This window comes from Zootoca vivipara, chromosome 2, assembly GCF_965207765.1.
Source record: "Zootoca vivipara chromosome 2, rZooViv2.hap1.1, whole genome shotgun sequence".
Taxonomy (NCBI): domain Eukaryota; kingdom Metazoa; phylum Chordata; class Lepidosauria; order Squamata; family Lacertidae; genus Zootoca; species Zootoca vivipara.
In genome coordinates this window covers 119,997,573-120,006,376 of record NC_142584.1, presented here as the reverse complement: position 1 = coordinate 120,006,376, position 8,804 = coordinate 119,997,573, and the positions used below count along the sequence as shown (strand labels likewise).

The following is an 8,804-nucleotide window of genomic DNA, read 5'->3' as shown; positions in this document are numbered from 1 at the left end:
TCCCAGTACGTTTCTGACCATGAATCAAAGTGTTGGTGCTGACCTTGAAAGCCCTAAACAGCCTTGACCTGAAGGAGTGTCTCCACCCCCATCGCAACACCTGGAACACCCTCCCCCTCGGATGTCAAGCAGATAAAGAACTAAATAACTTTTAGAAGACATCTGATAGCAACTTTGGGGGAGTTTCATGTTTTATAATGTTTCTATATGTACTGTAAGCTAGAGAAATAAATATTTTATTAGTAGTAGTAGTAGTAGTAGCACCAGTAGTAGCAGTATCATTCTTAAGCAGCTTATGAAATCCAGCTATGGGTAACACGCAGTTTAACTCCAGTTGAGATTCTGGCTGGGACTTCCACCTGTACAATTTTATGATATCCCTAGAGCTAAGGATCAAATGTCATGTTTAGTTTTTTCTTGTCAGGTGCTCCCTCATGTTCAACTCAGGCCTCAATATAATAATGTAGCATTTGGGAATGAAGATGCAGCCCAGAAGCCCAGCACTGGAGGCCAAGATAGAGAAGACCTGCACGGCTACCATGTATTTCCCCTTGGTGCTCAGGTAGGTGGGCACAAAGGACACCCAAACACTGCAGAAGACCAGCATGCTGAAGGTGATCAGCTTGGCTTCATTGAAGGCCCCAGGCAATTTCCTGGCCAGGAAAGCCACCGTGAAGCAGATGGCAGACAGGAAGCCCATGTAGCCAAGGGAACTGTAAAACAAGGCAACAGAGCCTTCGTTGCATTGGACAATGATCTCTCCAAGCTGGGAGCTCAGGTCAAAGTCTGGGAAAGGAGGAGAGATCCCCAGCCAGATGGTGCAGATGAAAACTTGCATACTGGAGCAGGAAATGACAATGGAGTGGGCCAAACTCTTCCCCAGCCATCTCCTCACCCTGTTCCCTGGCTTAGTAGCCAGGAAGGCCAGCACCACAGTGATGGTTTTTGCCAAGACAGAAGAGACAGCAACTGAGAAGATGATGCAGAAGGCTGTTTGTCGGAGAAGGCAGGTCACTTTCCTAGGCCTCCCAATGAAGAGGAAGGAGGACAAAAAGGAGAGCAGTAGAGAGATGAGGAGGATGTAGGAGAGGTCCCTGTTGTTGGCTTTGACTATTGGAGTTTCTTTGTATTTAAGGAAGATTCCTAACACAAAGCCTGTGGTTAAGGATAAGGAGAGAGCAAGAGAAGCCAGGAGGATCCCCAAACATTCTTCATAGGACAGGAAGGTCAATAACTTGGGGACACATTGATGTCTATCCTCATTTGGATGGTGATCGTCTGGACATTTGGTGCATTCATCAGCATCTGCAGAGAGGAAAACACACTTCAGTATCCGAACATCAGTCACACACCTAAAATTTGCTGACATCACTATTGCATTTGGTGATAAACATTTTGGCAACAGCACCCAGCTGCTGTTTTTCACCTCGAAAAGTTAAGATCCAGTGCAAAGGCCATAAAAAATTATGAACCCCTGGATTAGACAACTGCAGGTTAAAATAGGTTGACTCAGTATCAAGGCAGCTTCTTGTCATGTTTGAATATTGAGAAGCAGATGTGTTAAGCCCCACCTTTATTTATAATATATCGAAGCTAGAATAATAATTTCTAAAATTATTGTCTCCCTGCTTATTTAACTTATATGCAGAATTCATCATGCGAAAGGCTGGACTAGATGAATCCCAAGCAGGAATTAAGATTGCCGGAAGAAATATCAACAACCTCAGATATGCAGATGACACAACCTTGACGGCAGAAAGTGAGGAGGAATTAAAGAATATTTTAATGAGGGTGAAAGAAGAGAGCGCAAAATATGGTCTGAAGCTCAACATCAAAAAAACCAAGATCATGGCCACTGGTCCCATCATCTCCTGGCAAATAGAAGGGGAAGAAATGGAGGCAGTGAGGGATTTTACTTTCTTGGGCTCCTTGAACACTGCAAATGGTGACAGCAGTCACGAAATTAAAAGACGCCTGCTTCTTGGGAGAAAAGCAATGACAAACCTAGACAGCATCTTAAAAAGCAGAGATATCACCTTGCCGACAAAAGTCCGTATAGTTAAAGCTATGGTTTTCCCAGTAGTGATGTATGGAAGTGAGAGCTGGACCATAAAGAAGGCTGATCGCCGAAGAATTGATGCTTTTGAATTATGGTGCTGGAGGAGACTCTTGAGAGTCCCATGGACTGCAAGAAGATCAAACCTATCCATTCTGAAGGAAATCAGCCCTGAGTGCTCACTGGAAGGACAGATCGTGAAGCTGAGGCTCCAATACTTTGGCCACCTCATGAGAAGAGAAGACTCCCTGGAAAAGACCCTGATGTTGGGAAAGATTGAGGGCACTAGGAGGACGACAGAGGATGAGATGGTTGGACAGTGTTCTCGAAGCTACGAACATGAGTTTGACCAAACTGCGGGAGGCAGTGGAAGACAGGAGTGCCTGGCGTGCTCTGGTCCATGGAGTCATGAAGAGTCGGACACGACTAAACGACTAAACAACAAAATCACGTATTTCATTAGAATTCTATGATTCCTCCAAGCAACTCGGAGGAGTATAATTGTGTGGCACTGCCTCCATTCCTGAACTGCTAGGACCTCTCAAAAATCGTCAGGTGGTCTCTCTGGCCCTAGTGCTGACTGACTCTATGGCTGGACGACAACCCTCCTGAGACCACAGAGTTGGTGAACCCAATAAACCCTGGTTCTCTTGCCGACTTTCCCCTCACTCATCAAGATATTCCCCAGGACGAGATTACCTGACATGTACTCCCTGCAACATTGGAGGTGACCTTTGAATTCCTTTGAATATTAGTTGCTGGAGATCAAATGGGGAGTGTTCTTTCTATGCAGCAAGGCCTTTCTTATATCCTTGTGTTTTCTTTGGAGTTACTTTTTATGGATGGATGGATGGATTTGGACGACGTTCCACCTATCCATCAGTAAAACTGTACTGGTGATATAGTAGAAGGCGAAACCATAAGACAAAATTCTGTAGAGGTGCTACCATAATTAAATCCTAAAAAATTCTACAAGTCTCAGCAGACTTCCGGGTGCTGTGGGGATATTACAGGCTGGCAATAGGGGAACCCTCCTTGAAGATGGCATTTCATTCATGGGGTGGCATTTCCAGTGCTATTTTCTAGAAAAAGAGGTGCCTCTCAGGGAATGGTCTGGATCATAGGATTAGGGAATGCATTCTCAGGCAGATCAGCTCCTCTCTGAAGGGGGAGAGACACAGACAACGACGAGCAGATTATACAAGAGTTACCTAGCTATGAGATAATGGAAAGAGAAACAGAAGAGAGGGAACAGCCAGCAAGGGCGTAATCAGAGAATGTGGGGGACCCTCCCTCCCCAGATACTAGGTGGTTCATCTGTATTAGAGAACAAAGAATGCAGAGAGGAGGAGGAACTTCCCATTGGCGCCAGGATGTTGCTGGGGGTAGAAGGGGGAGAATTTAGAGTAGACAGCTGCTCTCCTTGTGGAGGAATGTGGATATTTGCTTCCAACCAGATGACTGAAAAAAGGAGTATAAATTATAAACTGCTCATTAATTATTGTCTGTGAAGTTACTAAAGGGAGGGAAGGATTGTCCATGCCTGACATTGCCAGAATTCACTGTGAATGACTCCATTGTTCTCTTAGAATGCCAATGGTGCCCACCTGATAGATGACAGAACTGGCCATTACTAACATCTTGTTTGCACTGGCTCAAATATTTGCCCCATCCTCCCATCAAAGGCCATTTTCTCTGAGATCCTCTCCTACCTTCCTGAGGGGAGATGGTCCCTTCTGAGCAGGGAGCGCAATCATAGCAGCAGGGCGGCTTCCCTTCCTGAACTTTTCTGGAATATCCAGGGAGACAGCTTTCTGTGCATCTTGAACGAGGCACCGTCTAGGCATGAAGAGAAAATTGAGCACTAAGGAGAAAGTGATAGGTGCATTTATGCCTTGGGACACAGATAATAGAATTTTGGAAGGGTACCAGAGAAGAGATATTTGCTTCTGAAAACATCAGGTGACCCCAGGCCCTATTTTGGGGCAGTTACATTTTTGGGTTTTTTTGTTTTTTGCAGAGCTGCATGGCAGAGAAACCTTTTTCAGTGCTTCTTCTTCCCCACCCCCACAATTGGAAACAAACAGGAGCATGGCATAAACCATAATATGAACAGCAATAAAAAATCCTCCATCTGTTGCCATGACATCTGCCAACAGAGACATTGGTGTTGCTTCCAAAGACTGCACCTAGCGCAGAATTTGGTGCGCAGTTTGCTTGTGTGCCATTTCTCTATGCCCAAACAGATGTGAAATACCTTACTATACTCCAGCCTTACCCAATCTAGTGCCCTTCAGATATATATGGACAATGCTGGCTGGGGTGCATGGGAGTTGTAGTCCACAATATTTAGAGGGCACTAAGTTGGGGAAATGTGTTCTACTCTGCTTTGGAAATTCTATTTACTTTGAAATAATATACATGTTTACTCAAGAGCAGGTTCCATTAAACTCAGTGGGACTTAGCTCCAGGGAAGTCATAGTTAATAAAATGACACATCCATTTTCCCCTACCTTCTTAAATAGTTTGGCCCATACAATTGCTTCTGGGTTAATGGTGAACTTCAGATTTGAGGACTTTTGTCTCTCTATTCTCCCAATTTTCACTCTATCATGAGAGTTATTAGGAAACAGCACCCAATTCACTATATCAAAGTCAACGGCCAGTGCTCCATTCTCATCCAAGTACTGCCCATCAGTTGAAGTATTAGAGTAGAACTGGACTTCTTTCAAGAAATGATGAAACTAGAATGACAGGGGAACATCTAGCAATGAGTAAGCAAAGCTGAATTATGCAACATGATTTCATGTTCTCCCTGCATCCTAATCTTCTCTGAATTGCTGTTGTTTAGTTGTGTCCAACTCTTCATGACCCCCATGGACCAGAGCACGCCAGGCACTCCTGTCTTCCACTGCCTCCCACAGTTTGGTCAGACTCATGTTCGTAGCTTCGAGAACACTGACCAACCATCTCGCCCTCTGTCGTCCCCTTCTCCTTGTGTCCTCAATCTTTCCCAACATAATAAATAATAATAATAATAATAATATATTATTATTATTATTATTATTATTATTATTATTATTATTTATACCCCGCCCATCTGGCTGGGTTTCCTCAGCCACCCTGGGCGGCTTCCAACAGAAAAATAAACACAGTAATCTATTAAACATTAAAAGTCTCCCTGAACAGGGCTGCCTTCAGATGTCTTCTAAAAGTCTGGTAGTTGTTTTCCTCTGGTAGTTGTTTTCCATCTGTTGGGAGGGTGTTCCACAGGGCAGACGCCACCACTGAGAAGGCCCTCTGCCTAGTTCCCTGTAACTTGGCTTCTCGCAACGAGGGAACCGCCAGAAAGCCCTCGGTGCTGGACCTCAGTGTCTGGGCAGAATGATGGAGGTGGAGACGCTCCTTCAGGTATACTGGACCGAGGCCATTTAGGGCTTTAAAGGTCAGCACCAACACTTTGAATTGTGCTCGGAAACGTACTGGGTCTTTTCCAGGGAATCTTCTCTTCTCATGAGGTGACCAAAGTATTGGAGCCTCAGCTTCACGATCTGTCCTTCCAGGGAGCACTCAGGGCTGATTTCCTTAAGAATGGATAGGTTTGATCTTCTTGCAGTCCATGGGACTCTCAAGTGTCTCCTCCAGCACCATAATTCAAAAGCATCAATCCTTTGGCAATAAGAACCACTTTATCTCTCACCTGGAATCATGTGAACGTGCTAGATTGTTACCCAACCTCAATCTGATTCAGCATTTTTGGGATGACCAAAATCTGCATTATTACACTTTAAGCTGTACTGTATAGTGAAGGTGTCAACCGAAATTCCCTGTGGATAACATTCCACGAATTGGAAGTCACTGCAGAGAGGACTTGCTCTTGCGTTACCACTCTCTGGAGCTCTTGAGGAGGTGGCACACAAAAACGGGTCTCAAACTATGACCTCTGGGTCTGGGTAGGTTTATATGGATAAAGGTGGTCCTTGAGGTATTGTGGTCCTCAACCATTTAAGGCTTTATAGGTCAAAGCCTATGAATTGGGTCTGGAAACTAATTGGCAGCCAGTGTGGTTGGACCAGGATCGGTGTAATATGCTCAAAGAGTGTTGTCCCAATGAACAACATGATGGTCAAAGTCTGCATCTTCGGAAGTTTCTGAACTGTCTTCAGAGGCAGCCCAATGTAAATGCAGGTGTGTGGTTTTAATTTAAAAATCTTGCAAGAGTATTGCTGTCTAATATGATAGTGTCTACTCCTAGTGTGTTTATTACAGTTTATTACAGTTTGTAAAATGTCATCCCCAATATTCATATTAGATCTAGAACATGCTTAGAACTTTCTGGATTTCCAAACTATGCAGTGTAGGAGGCTGCTAAGAAGTAGCTAACTGTTGAATCAGAGCATTGGTCCAATGAGCGCCACATCTCTCTCTATATTTTGCTGGCTTTGAAGTCAGTTTGTAAATTGTTTCCTGCATTGAATGATACTGCTGTTTGCAGGAATATAGCCTGAATCTGTGGGCTAGACCTGTCATACAGTGATGGGCCAATTCTGTTGTGCTCCATCTGTAACTCATGTAGAATTCCTTTCCCCTGGGAACCTGGATGGGAGAAACTCTGGTGGATTTCTGCCAGCAGCTGAAAACAATGTCAATGGCCAATCAGTCAATGTAGACAATACTAACCAGTGTTCTGACACAGTGCAAGACAGATTCAGGTGATCCTATCATGTTGATTCCAGAGCAGGGACAACAAATTCCAGTTTGCAAAAGGAAAAGGACATACCTGCCATGACTGTAGCTTTTGAAGTTCCAAGCTGCCTCCTCCACCCACAATCAACATCCTCTTTGACCTGGATGAATATGCAGCATTTAAAGCTTGAGCCACAGTTTGGATACTCAAGTAATTCACATAGCTGTCTTGGGACTGGATTCTTTCAATCTCTTCCTGGGGCAACATCTTCACATTATCCTTCTCTCTGCATTTTGTCATACCCCTCACAGACAAGGCATGCTTTGAATATGAACAGTCAAATGCTTCTTCTGAATACCGTTGACTAGTCAATGACATTGGCCCATAGTAGTCCTTCTTCATTCTTTTTTTGGTCTTCATGACAAAGGACAAAGAGCCATGAGCATATTGGAAGCAGTGAATATCACATAAAAACATTTTGTTCTGAGGAACTGTGGTTATCCAGACTTTCCCCCCAGCCTGTATCCTTTCCAGTAAGGTCTGTACCTCTATGATTATGTAAAGTCCACTTTGAGAGTCTGCAAAGTAAACAAAGACATTGACTTGTCTCCAGATGGCAGGTGCTTCATGGGGTATCCATAGCCAAGTTTCTCGTAGTACTCTTTGTGTGAAGGCAACACAGATTTCCCTTTTGATCATCAGGGGTGTCAAAGTACTCAGGAACTTTTCTCCATTGTCATTGTCCGGAGCAAAGAGGCCGACCCACGTCCACCTGAAATGCAGGAGGAGTTGGACCATCCCCTGGTACTGCGTTTCTTGGTTTGGGACCATCCGGTAGACAAAAGGGGACTGGACTTTATCAGAAAGAACAAAGCCATAACTGAGCTGGTGAGGAAAGGGAAAGAGAATGATGGCTTGTATTTCAGGATTAAGACTGGATACTTCTACCATATGTGAAGGATGCTGTCAGATTTAGTGCAAACCTCACCGGGATTTTTTGGAAGTAAAACAGTATTTTTTTAAAAAAAAAATAAGCAAGATTCTTTAAAAATAATAATCAAGAATGTAAAACACTATAACCAAACTTAAATGAAAATGCCTGCTGCAAGAAAAGAATTGTTTCCAGTAGATCCTAGAAAGACAGTAGGAAAGGGGCCTGTCTGTCCTCAACTGCAAGGGAGTTCCATAATCCTTCATACCCTCCAACATCTGGGAGAAGAAAAGGCTAAAGAGTGAACCCGCCACAAATCCTAAGTCAGCTGAGTGGTGCTTTCTTTGCCTCCTTCCAGCAACTCCTGCAGCCAAGCTTGTGCCAAGTGCATTGCTCTGCTTTCCTTTGGAGCACAGCAGTGAGGCTGAGAGGGAGGTCTTGTCATCTGGGCAGCCCAGGACTTCCGAATCCACTGCCTAGGCTTGTGCACTGTGGACGTCACTTTGATACGGTCAACACAGCGGTTTGACTTCATCCCAGATACTCACTCCATTATCTTTCAAGACAGACTCAGACTAATGTCAACAACATCCCTGGCTGCCAAGAAAAACAATTATGTGGCTAATGTTCCCAGGTGTGTTTCACTTGGACCCATTGATTACCTGTGGGACCTTGTAGATGCCCAACATGCTTGCAATGTGTGTGGAGATGTCAAGTTCACTCTTTTCAAGAACAGCTAGCAGCCTTTTCTGCTTCCCACAGCTGTAGTTTGGAATATTGATTTTCCCACCAGCAAGCAGGTCTGTCATGGAGTCAGAAGTCAGTCTTCCCTTAGAATAGGTATCATAGATGCTGTAGCCCAGGGTGATGTTGGGTAAGAGCCTGGGGTTGTGATTAATATCCCAAACAGCAAGGGAGAAGGAAATAACGTGTGAGTTCTTCTTATCCACCCAGCTGTGAAATAAGTGTGTCACACAGTCATCCTCTATTCAGTGAAAATGAACGTCGATTATTTTTTGTATTAATCAAAGCAACTAGGAAAAGGGGCCAGGAGGTAGAGCAAAGTGAGACAGAGGTCTACACGTACCTGACTCTGCAGACATTTTGCAACGGATGAGGATAGAGGGAAG

The 8,804-nt window shown here is 44.3% G+C and overlaps 1 protein-coding gene across 1 annotated transcript; it reads right to left on the bottom strand.

Moving 5' to 3' along the window:
* Nucleotides 1-201: 201 nt before the first annotated feature.
* LOC132591785 (vomeronasal type-2 receptor 26-like) lies at nt 202-7,628 on the bottom strand. Its single transcript, XM_088664118.1, has 3 exons — nt 6,837-7,628; nt 3,769-3,895; nt 202-1,305 (listed from the first exon to the last, which is right to left on the bottom strand). Exons 1-3 carry the CDS (start codon nt 7,572-7,574, stop codon nt 407-409), a joined length of 1,764 nt encoding a protein of 587 aa, XP_088520244.1. The 5' UTR covers nt 7,575-7,628; the 3' UTR covers nt 202-406.
* Between the last annotated feature and the right edge of the window lie 1,176 nt (nt 7,629-8,804).

Coding starts and splice junctions, on each gene's coding strand:
- LOC132591785 (XM_088664118.1), bottom strand. CDS start 7,574: ATGGTCCCAAACCAAGAAACGCAGTACCAGGGGATGGTCCAACTCCTC. Junction 3,896..6,836: donor AAAAGCTACAGTCATGGCAG/GTATGTCCTTTT, acceptor CTTCATGCCTAG/ACGGTGCCTCGTTCAAGATG. Junction 1,306..3,768: donor GACCATCTCCCCTCAGGAAG/GTAGGAGAGGAT, acceptor TCCTCTCTGCAG/ATGCTGATGAATGCACCAAA.